This window comes from Canis lupus, chromosome 14 (genome assembly GCF_048164855.1).
Source record: "Canis lupus baileyi chromosome 14, mCanLup2.hap1, whole genome shotgun sequence".
Taxonomy (NCBI): domain Eukaryota; kingdom Metazoa; phylum Chordata; class Mammalia; order Carnivora; family Canidae; genus Canis; species Canis lupus.
In genome coordinates this window covers 35422316-35438466 of record NC_132851.1, presented here as the reverse complement: position 1 = coordinate 35438466, position 16151 = coordinate 35422316, and the positions used below count along the sequence as shown (strand labels likewise).

Here is a 16151-nt window from a genome sequence, read left to right as displayed (position 1 = left end):
CAGTGGGGCTGGCTTTCCTTGTGGAGAAACCTTCCATCTCTGTGGAAGGAAAAGGCAGAGTGACCACCTGGTCTCAGCTACTCAGCACTGACTGAGGCTGGGTACTCCCTGCTACTGTGGTAGCAGGTCACAACTGTCCCTGACATCCTGTGGATTCCCGTTAAGGCCAAACCAAGGTCACCATGGACTGGAGAATGGCTCTGTACTCCTTGGAACATCCTGGGGACCATGACTGGGCCTGGGCATGGTGGCTACAGCTCCCACAAATATTTGATTAGCTGCAATTGTGGCTGTTCTTCATTCTCCTTGGGAAGCATATGGCTGAGGCAGATGGCTCAGAAAAGTCTGAATCACATAAACAGGGCTCTTTGCCTCCCATTTGCTGTCTCCTAATGACTTACTAACAGAACGGGCTTCAGGATCAGAAGACGGGGTTTGATATCCTCCTCAGAAAACTCTATGCTGTGCCTTGCAGGCGTTCTTGTGCCTGCCTTTTGGAGGGGAGCATGGATCGGTGTGGGTGCCGGGCCATCGTGAGGACGTAGCAGGAAACAGAGCCAGCCTCCTGAGCTAGCTGCTCGAGCCTTAGACTCAGCTCACTTCCACAAATGTTTATTAAATACCACTGCCAAATTCTCCGGGATTGGGTCACTTGGAGTTTTGGGCAGCTGCACATTCTATAAATATTTGCCCGGCCTGGACACCTCACGAAGCACTGGCTCTGTGCTAAGCCCTCCCTTGACTGCAGTGTCCACACTGATCATTTAGGACCAGTGCATTTAGATTTTATTCTAAGTGTCATGAGAGGCGGTGACACTGGGTTTATATTTTATATTAATCGACTCAAGAGTGGTAATAGTAGAAGCATGTTCAATATTGAGAGAAAATCCTAAAACGACAGAGAAAGGATTAGATTCATCAGAGCCACACTTTGAATGTGAATTTACAGGATTCGCAGATGATTGGCAAAGGAGGTGGGGGGGCAGGGAAGAGGAATCAGAGATGACCAAGAAGCACTGTACTACTAGGGGTAAGAGATGGGGGGGTGGTCAGGGAGCACTTTTGGGAAACTAAAGCAGAGGTCCTACCTTGGATGTGTAAGTTGATATCTGACATCAAAGGCAAACCGTCTTGGGGCTGAGGGATCATGCCCATGACGCAGGAGAGGGACGAGGCTAGTGTCACACAGTTGAGAGTTCTCAGCCTCTAAGTGGTATATAAAGTGCGGGAAGGGACTGAGGTCCCCTGGGGAGAGAGAAGAGCCCATAAAGGAAAAGAGACATGGCTCTAAGACCCGGATGGGGGTCTATGCCCCAGAGAGGCAGGGAGCACAGTCAGAGACATCCTATGGGATCGAGGGGGAAGCAAGGTGCTCAGCAATAAAGAGTCATAGTTATTATTATTTTTTTCTCAGAACTGAAGCTGGGAGCATTAAAAATCCACACCCTCTACCCCCAGATCTCCTGAGAAAGCAGGGGGAGTCTCCATGCCCCTTCATCCTTGCAAGCCATGCCCACGGCCCTGGCCCAAGCCTGCTCTCTCCGCAGAGCTGAAGGCACCTGAGGATTCCCCCTCGCACATCCCCTGAGCCTTTTACCGGTAGTTGGTAGACTACATGCTGCTGCCCGTGTGGCACCAGCTCTTCTCTGAGCACCTGCTGCTTGTTAGCATCTGTGCCAGATGTTCTCATGGGTCATCTTGTTCAACCCTTCCAGCCCCCAGTTCCTCCAGCCCTCATTTCTGTTCCTCTCCTATCCCCAGTTTAGAGGGGAGGAAACTGAGGCTCGCAAGCACACAATGTACAAATGGCAGAGCCCAGGGCACATCCGTGGCATTGAGCTCAAAAGCATTTCTTGTCCTTGCTGAAGCCGGAGGCCGTGCAGTTGACTCTGCCATGGAAATGCACATGGAAGCACCTGAGCTGGCTGGGTGGGGAGGACAGATCGGAAGGAAACCCAGTGGGTCACTGGCATCTGTTGGAGGCCACATGCTGGCCTTTTTATTTGAGATTATATAGCCATGCATGTTATTGGCTAACAGAGTGTTATCAACTGCTGGCCTTACTGGGCTCCCTCTAATAGGTAGGTCACAATGGTTATAATTAAGTAATTAAGTCTGCTCCGTGGAGATGGGGGAAGGCTCACCGCTGAATTGCAGTGGCAGCGCTTGTTCATTTTCAGTAGGTTAAATGATGGTTTTTCTCTGCATTCTTTGATTTAGTTTCTGTAAACATGAATTTTTGCCAGACCACAGTATCTGCCGGGTAACAGGAGTCTTTGTGCGGAATAGGCTAGGAGGCTGACATCCTGGGTGCCAGGACTACTGCTGGCATTCAGAAACTTCTGAGCGCCACCCCCCACCTTTCTTTCACCCCACACTCATTAGTCATGAAGTCGTGGATTGATTCCATGCTATTTCCAAGCGACTGTTGTATGCACAGCCCACTGTTCTGTCGTTCTAGGATTTCACTTCTTCTACAAAACATAATTGATGGAGCAGTGTGAGTCCAGGGAGGAGAGAACAAAGCTGGGAAATGTTGGACTAAATGTTGAAGAATATTCCTTGTCATTGTTGTACCATCACCCGTGACTGGCATTATGTCTACCATATTGCCTGTGTGGTTGTTTAAACAACACATGAGTGAGTAAACAAACTTAGAGATGAAAGGATGGAGTCTCCGATGGACCGTCTACCATATTTGATGCTGAGGATGTAACTTAACTTCTGAGATCCTGAGCTTCCTCAGGAGTAAAATGAAGACTCTCATACCCCAGGTCAAGTGAGATAAGGGATACAAAGGACTCCAACCGATCCCAGGCTAGCTTCTGTGGAGCAATTTGCAATGGGTGAACAGATTTGTATTTATTATACCTTACAGAGAAATGATGTTTCCAAACCATGTAGTTAAGAAATAATGACATCTACGCTCAAACCCAGTTTGTTGTACATAACTTGCCACCTCAGTTCAAATTGTTTACGTAGGCCATATAAGATGTTGTAAATTAAAAAAAAAAAAAAAGATGTTGTAAATAATGTAGTGTATCCAGGGAGATGAGAAAGGCATTCAGACAAGGAGATGTCTGTGGAAATGAGCAACAAAGGGATGACCCATTCCCTACTCCACAGACAGATGAGCAAGACAGATACACCCCATAAGGCTCTCTGATCATCCATTTCTGAATTCCAGTGTCTCCGCAGGACCTGACGCATAGAGGGTGATTAATAAGAATTTAATGAATACATGAACATGTCTTATCACAAAAAACACAGAAACCTATTAATCTGGGATTATGGGTAAGGCATAAACTCCTATCCTTGTCAATTGAAGCAAAGTATTCCATATTCCACGGGCATCACATATTTTAAATAGAAAGCAAGGAAAACATTTGTATTTTTTTTCAAATGGCAATACAAATGACAAGTAAAATACAGCCTTTTATCAATGTCACCAAAATAATATGTTTCAGAAATTGAAGTTACATTTACATCTCTTCAGATATTCCACAGAAGCGCTTTTGTATCTGAATGCCCTGTTAGCAGAAATGCTGACCCGCTTCCCCCATCTCACATTGGCGGAGGAGCCCTGGACCTACATGATGAAATGGGATCCTCTTTTGAAAGCCAGGTTAGGAAGGATCTGGGTCTGTTTAGTCTCCTGCTACTGGGGCTTTTTCATGGCCACACAAGTGCTCTGGTGAAGAGGGTTCTTTAGAGTCCTAGGAAGCTTGTAGCCTCAAAGGTGAGCTCCTTGCTGGTCCAGGCATCTGCATAGGGTTTGGGGGTCCTGCCTCAGGACTTCAGATTATCATTTTTTAGGTGACATTTACATGTTCAAAGCCTTGAATGTTGCTATTCAAAGCACACCCTTTGTGCCAAGTTTGATGGACCCACAGAACTTTCCAGCTCATAATGTAACCAAACCAACCCTTCTACTCATGAACCCTTGGGACATTATGAACATCCAGAGTCATCATCCTTGGCTCCACTGCTCCTCAAGCTACCTTTATTTCCGGAAAACGGTAGTCCTTACCATATCCATACAGTATGTTAACACCTCTTTGGTTGCAGAAAGTCTCTTCCCAGTCCCAAGGGTCTCCTTGGAAATTCCAGAAAGAGTCATCAGCACCTTGGCTGTTTTCTCCCAGGAGTTATACTCTCCCTGCATGGATTGTTTTACTTGTGGTCTAGTGACAGGGGTCTCCAAGGAAAGTAGTAGCTACGGTGGGGTCACACAAGGTCATGTCATACCCCTCTAGCTTGGCAATGAGTGTTACCTGGCCCTACCAGCCAGAACACATGTAGGTGATAGGGGAAGTCACTCTGATCATTCTCTAGAGAAACAGTAAACATCTGCTTCAAGGGAGTTTTCTTTTCTGCCTATTCTTTGAAACTGTTAGGAAAAAATAATAATTTGGCTTCAAGGTGACTTCTTGTCCTTGCTGTTCCTAGAAATAGCCAGAAAACCACTTGGTTTAAAGAATCATTATCATCTTCACCTTACTAGGAAATCTGCTTGGGTTTTGAGAACTTTACAGTTAAATATACTCCTTTACTCCTCAACTCATCAGAGTCTCAGATTCATTACAGAAATTAGGCTGGGTATGATTCTTGCTTTATGTAAGCTCAGATTGAATGGGATGCCCGAGGGCCATACAGTGAGAAAGCAGAGGGGCAAGTCTAGGAAAGTCAGTTTACCTCACTGAACGGGGTCCTTTGCTAAATGATAAGAAAGCCAAGGTCCTGACCTTGAGTTGCTCTTAATGTAACTTGGCTTTTCCACTCCTATGAGCTCTGTTGTGTTGGAGGATTCTCATGTAAGAACATGGCCTGGGTTTGAAGAAATTCAGTGATGGCTTCTCAGCATCTTCTTTGGCCAATAGCCCATGTCTCACCCAGCCATCCCCAGACCTGGAGGGTTGGAAGGAGTCTCCCAGAGATTTGACTGTTCAGCACAAACCTGACTCTCTGGGGAGCTCCTGTGTGCAGGCAGAGCCATGGCTATGTTCTTGGAGTTGAGAATGGGATTCATTCCACAATTAAATGCCCATGAGAGTGCTGCAGGCTTGGACAGAGGGTCCGTGTCAGATGGACAGAACCTACACTGTCTCATCTGCACTCACAGGGGCCTCTGGGGCTGGTGAGGGTGTGCAGCAGAGAGAAGGCCATCCTTCAAGTTGTAGACATTTAGAGGTAACACAGATATGCAGATTGTCAGTATCACTTGTGTGTGTGTGTGTGTGTGTGTGTGTGTGTGTGTGTGAGGAGCTCAGTAGAGCATAAACATCTTTTTACTCTTGCCTTATGGCCTCAAATATCAGATTAAGATGTTTGAAACTCGCTTCTTGAATGATGGGAGCCATGGAGGAGTCCTTCTACATCTGCCCTATTCTGTTCCCCCTGTTCCTTTCCTTTCCTTTTCCTCTCTGTTCCTTTTTCTTCCTTCTCCTACCTTTTTTACATTACCTCTTCCCACTTAAAGTTCCGGCTGTCCTTTCAGATACTTACATGTGATACCAGCCCTGGCACACACACAAGCAGACAGATGTTTGGAGAGACTCTAGTCTATACCTTTTTATTGGACCACTTGAGCATTTGAGTAGAAATCTGGTTACCATCAAGTAAAAATATTCTAAAGAGAGACATGGCTCTTTACCCCACAGCTAAGAAAGGGAAGCATCCTGAATATCCATAAGGTTTCCAAGGATGGAGAGAACATGCACGTTCCTCATCTCTGGGTGCCCAGTGCCTGGTGCACAAAAGGCGGGTGAGCTGCAACAAGTGTTTTCTGTTTGCAAACGAGAACTCTATAAAATGAGCTGGAGAGCCAGTACTAGAAATTCCAGGAAGAGGCCTCGCCAAGAAGATGAAAGTCACATTTCCTTCAGAATGTCAGAAAGAGAGAGCCAAGATAATGGGCAAGGTATCAGAGTGTGCACTGTCATTGTTGGGGGAAGAAGCTGAGTGGTAACAAAGCAGGCAGGCACTGTCTCAGTGATGCCCACGATCCCAGAGGGTATCTGTGATCAGTGAGCCTTCCTTTGTTAGTAGACACCTGTTTTATGCCCTCCTTAACAGCGATAAGAAAATGACACAGAAAGTCCCATAAGGCATAAGAAATGCATCATCCTGGGCCTAATGGGGTACTTTGGGATTTAGTGATCTTCAAATGCCATGGAGTCCTGTGGTCTAGTTTGTCAATATGCTCAAAGTCAGAGGAGTTTAATCTCCCATAGAAATGTGGCCAACAGGCAATGCCTGGGTTGGTTAAACATCATACTCATAATCTCAGAGTTGTAAGATCAATCCCCACATCAGGCTCCGTGGTCAGCAGAGAGTCTGTTTGAAATTCTCTCTCTTTCTCTGTCCCTTCCTCCTGACCCCCACTGATGCACACACGCTCTCTCTCTCTAAAATAAATTCTAAAAATCTTATAAAAAAATGTGGTCAGTGGAACTGTATTCAACAGAGAGCACTTAGACCTTTTTCTAAGCACAATTAAATAGTCTTCCTACTGCATATTGCACATCCAGTATGTGCCTGGTATTAGGATCTTAATTTATTTTATGCTCTTTGTATCTATATGGATCCCAGGAGGTCAGGGTGGATATGACCATTTTTCACGTGGAAAGCTGTGGTTACAAGGGGTGATGTCACTTGCCCAGAAAGGCTGGTGATTGAACTGTTTTGCTGGCTGTCCCTCCTGGTACTAGACGGCTCAGTGCTGCTCTGACCTTCAGAGTCTTTACCCCATCCATCCTCTGCCACAGTGTCGGGCTGGCTGATAGATCAACTAGACCTTGACAGTGATAGAGAAAGGGCTGGTGCAGCAAATAAAAACAGAAGGGCATTTGCACACAAGGATCACTTCTATTTAAAAGCCACATCAATTTGAATCCAGTGGGTCTAAATAGGTCTGCATTAGCCTGGTAATTCCATTTCCTTCATGACGAAGTGCAAATTAGAGCAGGAACATCTGAGCAGCCTTGGCAATGACCTGGAATTTTACACATTTGTGTTCTGTCCTCTGAAGCTACAAGGCAGGTGTTGACTTGGGTGTCACTCTGCACTGGGAGGGGGAGGGTAAGAGTGACCCTTTGTTCCTGTTTCCAAGGGATTCTTCAAGCCATCTGAGGCCAACGCATGAGGCATTTAAGCTGCGGCATTTCTTTGTTGGTTGCACTGATTTTTCCTAATATTTTTTGGGCTTTCTTTGCAAACATGCTATTTCATTCTTTCTGTAGTGAGTTACAGAGGACTTACCTTTTGCTAGGAGGTGGGTGCATTTTATTCATTCACTTGAGACTTCTTGGTTGCTAAATAGATAGATGCGAGGATGTATCCACACAATGACTTGTTGCATAGCAAATACCAAGAGTCCCGCATCTTTTCCTCTGAGCCTTCATCTGAAATAAAATCTTCCCTAGCAATTTCCTACAAGGATCAAGGAATTAGGTAACATACAGGAAAGCATGTTAGAAGCTGTAAAGTACCACACGGCTGGTCATTTTATGAGTAAGTAATCATTGCCTTATATTATATAAATATTAGCATTATTTATTTTAGATTATTTTTTTCTATTTTCCCTAGTGTGCAGTTTATGTGTTAAGTGGTTCTGAGAAATTCAGTTCGCTTTCCATAACTCTGCTCAGTGGATGCAGCCAAGTCTCTTGTCATCATAGGATAGATGTGTCTTCCTGAAGTTGAACTCAACTTGCAGACAGTGTTTAGGGACTAGGGTATATTTAGAATGCTTTGGAAGACAAAGAGTCGAACAAGTTCCTTTAAAAACCTGATGTCTAATACAATTAGAATTCACTTACCTAAAACTCAAGATAGAGTGTTCTCCATATGGTACCTGAGGTATAAACAACATTTTCAGGAGAGAGACTCTCTAGGTACTAGGAAGTCCTTGGAGAAGGAAAAGAAGTTTCCGTATTTCTCTGTTCTCCTCTTTCTCCCTGACTTCAGGAGAGGAGTATTATGGAAGACCTCAGAGTGTAGGGGAACATGTGAGTAGGTGAGAGATTTAGCAGGCATTAATTTTCAGCCAAGGAGTGCCACATGACCAGATCATACAGTTTGTGAGGGATTGGTAAGGTTCTTCTGAGATGCCAGCCTAGTTCACTCAACAGGAGTCTTTATAGGTTGGGATGTCATCCTTCAATGGTTTTAATCTTTGGACACCATACTGTAATTGGGGGCCATTCCTTTCCTTGAGCCGGAGTGGCACCTGAGCAGGCTGGAGGGACAGGACAGGACTGGAGCTCATGGGCTCCCGCTGGTTCTTGTTTTTCAGACAGCAGCAGCCTGCACTCAGCCTGCGCCCATGAGAACGTCGTGCACAGCCGGGTCTTTCAGATCTTATACAGGAATGAAGAGGTTCCCATAAATGACGCTGTGATCTTCCGAGCTCATTTGCTCTTAGATGGAGAAAGGGTAAGTCATGGCATCTGCCGCCAGCCACAGGTACATCTGTGTCCACTGTGAGGTAAATGGTAAGTGAAGGAGACACCATAGATTTGCTCTAAAGTCCAACAGGGATCCATGACTTTAGAGAATTCCTGCACTTACTTATTTATTCATTTTTGTACTTATTATTTCATTCATATGCTTCCTCCTGACATATTCCAAGCAGTTTCCCTTAATTAGCTTACTGATGCTTTTATTCATGGTGTATGGGCCTGTTTGTTCATCTGTTCTTGCACTCTGTCAAGGAGCCAGTCAGTGGACACCTACTGAGTATCTGCTTTCTGCAGGGCTCTGTTTGGACCCTTGACTGAGGGACAAAGCTGCAGAAGGCAGCAGGAACTCTACCCTCCAGGGATGGGGAATTTAGGAGGAAAACAAGTATAGGAACCACCACCCTGGTGGGTGACATGCACAAGGCTGGCTGTGTATATAAATAAAGGGCCCCAAGGATGGAGCAATGAGCTCTGTGGGAGGCATCGATGGTTCTACCAAGGAACCAGCTTTGAGAAGCACAACCTGTGAGTTCCTCAGACTAAGAGGTGTAGAAAGAATGCCCCATGCCCCATGCCCCATGCAGGGGGTCAGCATGAGGAAAAGCCCATAGACTTTGGGAATCTCATTCCATTTATTGGTGACTTGATAGAAAATTCTCTATTCCTCAGATTAGCACATCTCAAAGGAGTATCTGAGGTCTAAGGCATGGCTCTCGGCTCCCCAGTCCTACCTCCGATCTCCACTGCCACATCCCAGCTGCTCATTTCCTCCTAGAATACCTTTAAACATGTGGAAATGTATTCCCATTTCAAGAAAGTCTGATTAGAGGCATGTCCCCCACTCACATTCCCTAAGTGGTGTGTGGAATGGTTCCTGCAGGACCAGGCATTACCTTCCTCCTCTCATGCCTCACGGCTTTCCATCCACATCTTTTATGGTCTAGGTGGTGACCAGGTTCCACTGTGTGGCTGGAGGTGAAAACCTGTCACTTGTTCTTCATTCATTCACTAATCCATCCATCCACGATTTATTGAGTGCCAACTACCACCTGCTAGGGGCCAAAGATAGAATAGTGACCAAGAAAATAGCCCTGGTGTCGTGGGGCTTATATTTTACCATTAAACCAATACATTTCAATGTAGTCAAAAAAATAAATCAAGTATATCCTATCACTGAGTCTCCCACTGTTACATGCTCCATGTACTCATCTATAAGAAGCACCCAAAAAGGCCATAAGAGTGGGAATTGGCACCCCTGTTGGAGGTCCTGTGAGTCTACACTGGACCCAAAGTAGAAGAGAATTCACGGTAGGTCCCCTCTGCAAGACTTTTGCTGCTTCACCATTGTCCAGAGAAAAGCTCCTATACAACATTCACACAAGCTGGAGATTTTTCCCTGGAGGGGAATAGACAGGGGAGGCCTCCCTGAGAAGTCAACATTAAGCTGAGACCCTGGTGCCGAGGATTCAGGCATGCCAGGAGCTCAGGAGGATGCGTCCCTGGAGGAGGGCAGCAAAGATGAAGGCTGTGAGGTGGGAATGAGGTGATGTGTCCCAGCAGAAATGATAAAGCCAAGGTGACTAGCACAGTGAGTGGAGGGAAGGAGCAGGAGGTGAAGTTATAGAGGTAGATGGGGCCAGACTTGGTGTTATGGGACCCGGGAGGGAAGGCAGAGCTTATTCTTGGGTTACAGGGAGCCATTGATTTTGCCAGAAAGGTGGAAGGGCATGATGTTTGTCTTAGATTTTGTTCCCCACCCCCCTTCAGTCTATGGGCTTCTCAGGGCTGGAGTTTCCTCTGTCTTTGCAACACCAGTGCCTGCCATGGGACTCCATGTATGACACCCTATGGGTGTGGGCAGATGGGACTTAGTTGGTGAATGAACAGCTGAATTTGGAAGCCCTCCTTTTAGGGGCTTTGTAACCACCTTCTTTCCAAACAGAAATGGATATCCCCAGTGTGCCCTGTTACCCTTCAGTTACCCTGAGCCCCGGCTCCCCAGTGCCATCACGGTGACTATGAACACTTGATCTGTAACTGCAATCAAAGAGACCCAGACCAGCTCCTGTTAGCTGCGCTGGCTGTCTTCTGACAGCTGGCGCATCACCCCTCTCTGCCTTTCCCACCTGCTTTGGATGCCAGAGCGAATTGCATCCTTACCTTCTGGTTTCTGTTTGGGCTCAGAGTGTGAGAGGCCTGGTGGTGATTGGAGGAAGAGAGGAGAGTGTGGCCAGAGACTCCTTCCATGCTGGCTCAGAGAGGGCTGCCTGTCCCATGTGCTGGAGCCTGCTTAGGCTAGCTTGTGAGAGCCAAAGGTACACGTCTCTTTCTAGCTCCTCATTCAAGGATATCACATGGGTGGCTGGAAATCAATGCTGTTGGGAATATTTGCACCATTTGCACCAGAGGAATTGGCAATACTGCAAATTAAGGTTTTAAATTTTCCTTCTGAGAGCCAGATGTTAAACATTTAGCCAACATCTCAGCTTAAGGCAAGGGGCTCACTTCATGTAGCTTTCTCTCCAGTTCTGATAACCACTCCCTCGGCCTGCTTCTCCTGGTGCAGGGTAGCACAGATGTCCTGCTGACCAGCCCTGCCACACTGGCCATCCTCTCTGGTTTTCCATAAATCCTCCCCACACCATTGTGAATCATCCCTTTCCTGGGATGAATGAATTCTTCATTCCGAGTGGATCATCTGCTCCCTTCCCAAACCCAGTTTAGGAAGAGATCCCTGAGGTTGTTTTGAGTTGTTAAGGAACTCCAAATTAGGCTGTGCACTCACACTTGGCTTGCCCAGATTCTGGCAAGAGAACATCACTTTATCTCTCAAGGGCCATCATCCTTTGGCACGTTAACCTCAAAGCCGTTCCAGTCAGCAGTCATGTTGGGAGGCTGGGTTTGGACATTGCTCAGGTGTCTTGGTCATCTTCCATCTGAATTCCAGCACTTGCTCCTGCCCCTGCAGTTGGTAAACTTTCCCAACACCCAAGTTTAGCTCGCGTGAGGTTGTAACAAGCCTTGGTTTTGAGATTGAACAGGGAGTCCATGTGACCGTACATATTGCTTCCTTCTTATGCCAAGTCATTCATCTCTATAAACTAATAATTTATTATCATGTTGAGGTAATCCATACAGCAGCAAACAATGCTGCAGTTAATCATTATATCCATATCAGTGACAATTAAAGTTAGATATGTCCATAAACATTGTATATCAAGAATGGATACATTAGCTCTTTTCCAGGGAATATCTGTCTGTGTTTGGCAGCCAAAGCACTTCCAATAGCCACTTGGCCAGAGTTCATGTTCCTGGGTGCGCACAGCCCGTCATTGTGAACAGTAGACACTTATGTAATGGCTTCTCATCAAGCACACTATTGCACGAGCTTTGGGAAATGCAGATATGAAGATTTTGCCCGCACCGTGAGAGCACGGGTCAGTGCAGGACAGGACCATGGACAGAAGCCATTGCTGCTTAAGGCATAAGATGGATGTTTTCATGATAGTTGCCAAGAGTGAGTGTAGAAGTGGGATGACTATTTTATTTATATACACTCTGCAATCACTCAGAGGATTTGGGAAGGCTGACAAAATGCATGGAATAGTAAAAGAAAAAAAAAACAATAACAACAACAGCAGAGTGAGCCAGAGTAGAGGAAAAATACAAAAAGGGGGCAGAAATGCCTGGAAGCCTGGGATGAATGTCATAGACCAAAATATGCAAACATGGCGCTAAACGTTGCTAATGGCAGCCAACACATCCAGCCCTCAGCTTCCCAGCAGCCAAGGCAAAAAGGACAAATACTAACAGCAAAATGCTTTGTGCCTTGAGGAGGACAAGGAACAGATTATATCAAAAAGCGTTTATCAACAAGGTTGCATTTTTTATAAGCTTAAAAATGAAAAGCATCTCAACATGGGATTCCGTACTGTACTCACACCACAGAACCCCCACAGTACTTGTTCAAAATGCAGCTACTCAAGCCATCCCAGACCTAGTGAGTCAGGCAGAGGGGACAGGGAGTTGATATAAAGAATTTTGAATTTGTACAGAATGAGTGGAATTTCCGCAGGAGGCTGTGAAGAGCTTTCGAAACCAAGGGTAGCGTGTTGAGCGCAGGGAAATGCAGCGAAGTAGATGGCAGATCTGGGGAGGAGAGGGTCATTTCCAGTGGGGTAAGAGGTGGCACAGGTGTGTGGCTGGACAGGAGAGTTAAAGACACATCTTGGAGCACCATGCGTGCTCTGCTGAACACCATATGTTTACCTGTTCTGCAAGCAGGAGGCGCCCTTGGGAGTCAGGGGGAGGAGAGCTAGAATTCCAAAAAGTCCATCTGGTGGAAATATAGAATGTGGAGCCCAAAGCCCCAGGGCATGGAGGCAGTGCTGTGGCCCATGCGAATGCTGGTGAGCACCAGTGCAGAGGCAGCAACAGTGGGCACGGGTGGAAAGAGTGAACTCTGTTCCGTTGGGAGGACAGCCCATAGACTGGGACTTAGGTTAAGCAGAGGGATGCAGCACATCCTGTAGTCAAGAAAGTTCAGTGGGAGTTGACTGTATGGTTTGGCCATGAAATGGGCTTGGGGTCCATTGACAGCCCTGGGTAGTTAGGAGAAGAGGCGTTTCCTTTGGGAAGTGATAGGAATTCAGATTGAGTCATATTAACATCCTCAGGATAGTAACAGGAATAGAACCTTGTATTTATTAGGTGTGTGTTGTGTGGCAGGCGTTGTGTCGAGTGCTTTCTTGGAAGATCTTGAATCATTGCTACAGTACTGCGATGTGTTTTACTGTGACTGTTTTACAGATGAGGATACAGAGATGTGGAGAAAGGAAGTAATTTGTGCAAAGTCATTCCGCTCGGAAGTGGGAGAGCTGAGATTTGATCCCAGGCAATCTGAGCATGACGCCTGTGTTTACAAGCAGTATTCGGGCCTCCGGTGTGGAGTCAGTGCAGGGGGGGAGCCAGGCCCTCAGTAATTTAGAAATAATAACAATAATTGATATTTGTTGAGAATGATCTTTGTTCATACGCTATGTTCAGCCCATGGTGTGCATTTTCTTGGTCTCACAATAGCAGTGCTGTCTAAGGAGGAAGAGTAACATTTCACCCTCATTTGGCAGATGAGAAAATCAAGTTAGAGAGATTGATTGGCCCAGGGTAGAACCAAGAATGGCACCCATGTATCTTAGCTCCCAGATATGCCACCAAGAATGGCACTCATGTATCTTAGCGCCTTCTTTCCCGCCCAGCTGTGATGCAGCTCAAGAGAGAAGCTAAGAACAGAGGGGAAGATGTGAGAGTCACCATGATGAGGGGTGTCAAAACCAACCAGGAGAGAACACACAACCCAACAACACAGATGAGACCATCAAAATAGGCCAGAGCAGTGGACAGACCCTTGACCAAATCTGGACCGTGGGACTCATTCATCACTTCACCGTGGGGAAGTTGAATTGGGAATTCCCTACTACCCTGAGCCTCAGTGTCCTCACTTGTGAATGGGGACAATATTTTTGAATCCATAGTTTTATTCACATTGAGTAACAGTATGGGTAGTGGACTGTGACATAGGAACTCCTCTGCAAATACTAGCCACTATGTCCAGAGCTACCCCAAAAGCCTTCCTGGTGCTAAACGTTGACTCTTAAAGGGAAGTGATGTCTTTAGCCAAGTAGGACAGAGCAGTGGAAATACATGTGTACAAGTGTGTGTGCATATGTGCATGTGCAAATGTGTGCATGTGTGTGCACTCTTCTGCATGAATCGATGTGCAAGTGTGTGTGTGTGTGTGTGTGTGTGTACATGTGTGTTTGGAGGGAGGGGAAGGCAGCCAACAGCCAATGGTGAACTCAATGGTTAGAGAAGCCAGTGACGTCATTCTGAAGCATCTTGGAATTCAATTATTGAGACATCAGTAAAGTCATAGCCAGGCTCAATCTAGCCCCAGCTCGTCCTGGCCCGGGATTCCTCTCCTAGTTCCAAAGGAATTGCAGCAAGTTTAAAACTGGAACTTACAGTGGATTTTTGCTAGCCAGCATGCTCAGGAGATGCTTAGGCGGGCTAACTTTGCCAGTCTCACTTCCTAGGAACGGGTGGCAAGAGGCTCAGTTGCTTGGGTTGTGTGTACGAAGCAAGGTTTGTGATTATGCAAAACAAAGCTAGAAGCGGAAGTTATTCATAGCACTTGGATCCAGCAAAATGTTAACTTTTAAATGCTTTTTTTTCTTTTGAACAAATTTTAAAACCCTGGGGACCTAAAGATAAATTCCACCCATATGTCTCTGCCTGAGTTATGCTTAACCAGGAACACGTTTCCAGAGATGCCTTTGGGTAAGAGATTTCCACCGCTGTGGGATGAGGACATTTTGCAAAGAAACAAAAACTGAGAGGAATGGGGGTGGAGAAGAGCTTTATTTATTCCTCAGGATACATTAATACTTTCTATGTGGCAGGCTCTATTCCTGGAGCTGGAGATCCAGAATAAATTAAGACTACTCTCCCTTAATGGTGACTGATTACTGTGGACATGAGGCAAGAAAATGGCCAAGGGGGTTTAGCCACAGGCCAGATGAGGATTGTCAATGAGCACCGTGAGCCTGATCCAAAGGAAACTTCCAGATGCCAGCCCTGCATTGCCAGATCCAGGGATTTTTTTTATTTAATAGAAGCTGGAAACTTGCAATAGAAATGTGAAGTTGCCTGATTTTTTAATGTTTGCAATTTGCGAGTTGCAACTTGCAGCTCTGTGTGGACTGAACAAAATGTATCTGCAGATATAATTTGGCTCACAGGCTTGCAGGTTAGGAACCTGAAGCCATTGTAACAGAAAGCATTGAATGCTGAGATAGAAATTAGAAACCAGGGGTTTGTGTTGCAGGGGAGAGAGGAGGGCTCGGGCCAGCTCGAGCATAGGGAGGAGCCCGAGTCCTGGCCCAGGTGCGCTGTGTTGACCTGGGTTTCTCTGCGGAGCTGGGGCAGCGGTGGGACCCAGTATTCGGCAAGCAACCTCCCTGGAGATGGGGGGATGGTGTCCAGTGTGGAAAAGAAGAATGAGGGGTGCCATCTTTTAGACACTTGTGGGAGGGATGCCTGGGTGCCTCAGTGGTTGAGAGCCTGCCTTCAGCTTAGGGCATGAATCCAGTCCTGCGACTGAGTCCCGTATCAGGCTCCCTGCAAGGAGCCTACTTCTCCCTCTGCCTGTGTCTCTACCACTCTCTCTCTGTGTCATGAATAAATAGATAAAATCCTAAAAAAAAAAAAAAAAAAAGAATAGATGCATGTTGGAAGCTGGCAGTTAAAACAAATAGATTCCTTTGCCAATTGGTGAAAAATGGAAAGTCAAGAATGAAAGCAGCTGTGGATAGGACAGGACATGCCAAAGTGTCTCAAGGTGTAAATGGTTGAATGTAAGGGACCTCAAGACAACAATGAAAGATCTGCCGTCTTAGGAAGATGAGCCACCTTGCAGAGTAACTTCACTCCTGAGCATCGCAACCTCCTCTGGACACCCGGACAGTAGGGCCCACCAGGCGGGCGTGCCCGAGGGCAGAGACGATGTCACCTCTCACATCATCCCATCACTAGCCAAATGGGGTTTCCTCTGAACGAGTTCACAGCTCCCCCAGCCCTTCCCAGAGCAGGTGCCATGGAACCCTCCCATCCCGCCTAAAAGGATCCCAGATC

The 16151-nt window shown here is 46.3% G+C and overlaps 1 protein-coding gene across 2 annotated transcripts in view; it reads left to right on the top strand.

The window, feature by feature from the left end:
- The window catches only part of FAM135B (family with sequence similarity 135 member B), a 182595-nt gene that overhangs the window by 74686 nt on the left and 91758 nt on the right, over positions 1-16151 (top strand). For both annotated transcript variants that reach the window (XM_072774619.1, XM_072774618.1), the window contains exon 3: positions 8297-8436. In XM_072774619.1, the coding sequence (XP_072630720.1) occupies positions 8297-8436 (140 nt within the window). The remainder of the gene's footprint in view (positions 1-8296; positions 8437-16151) is intronic.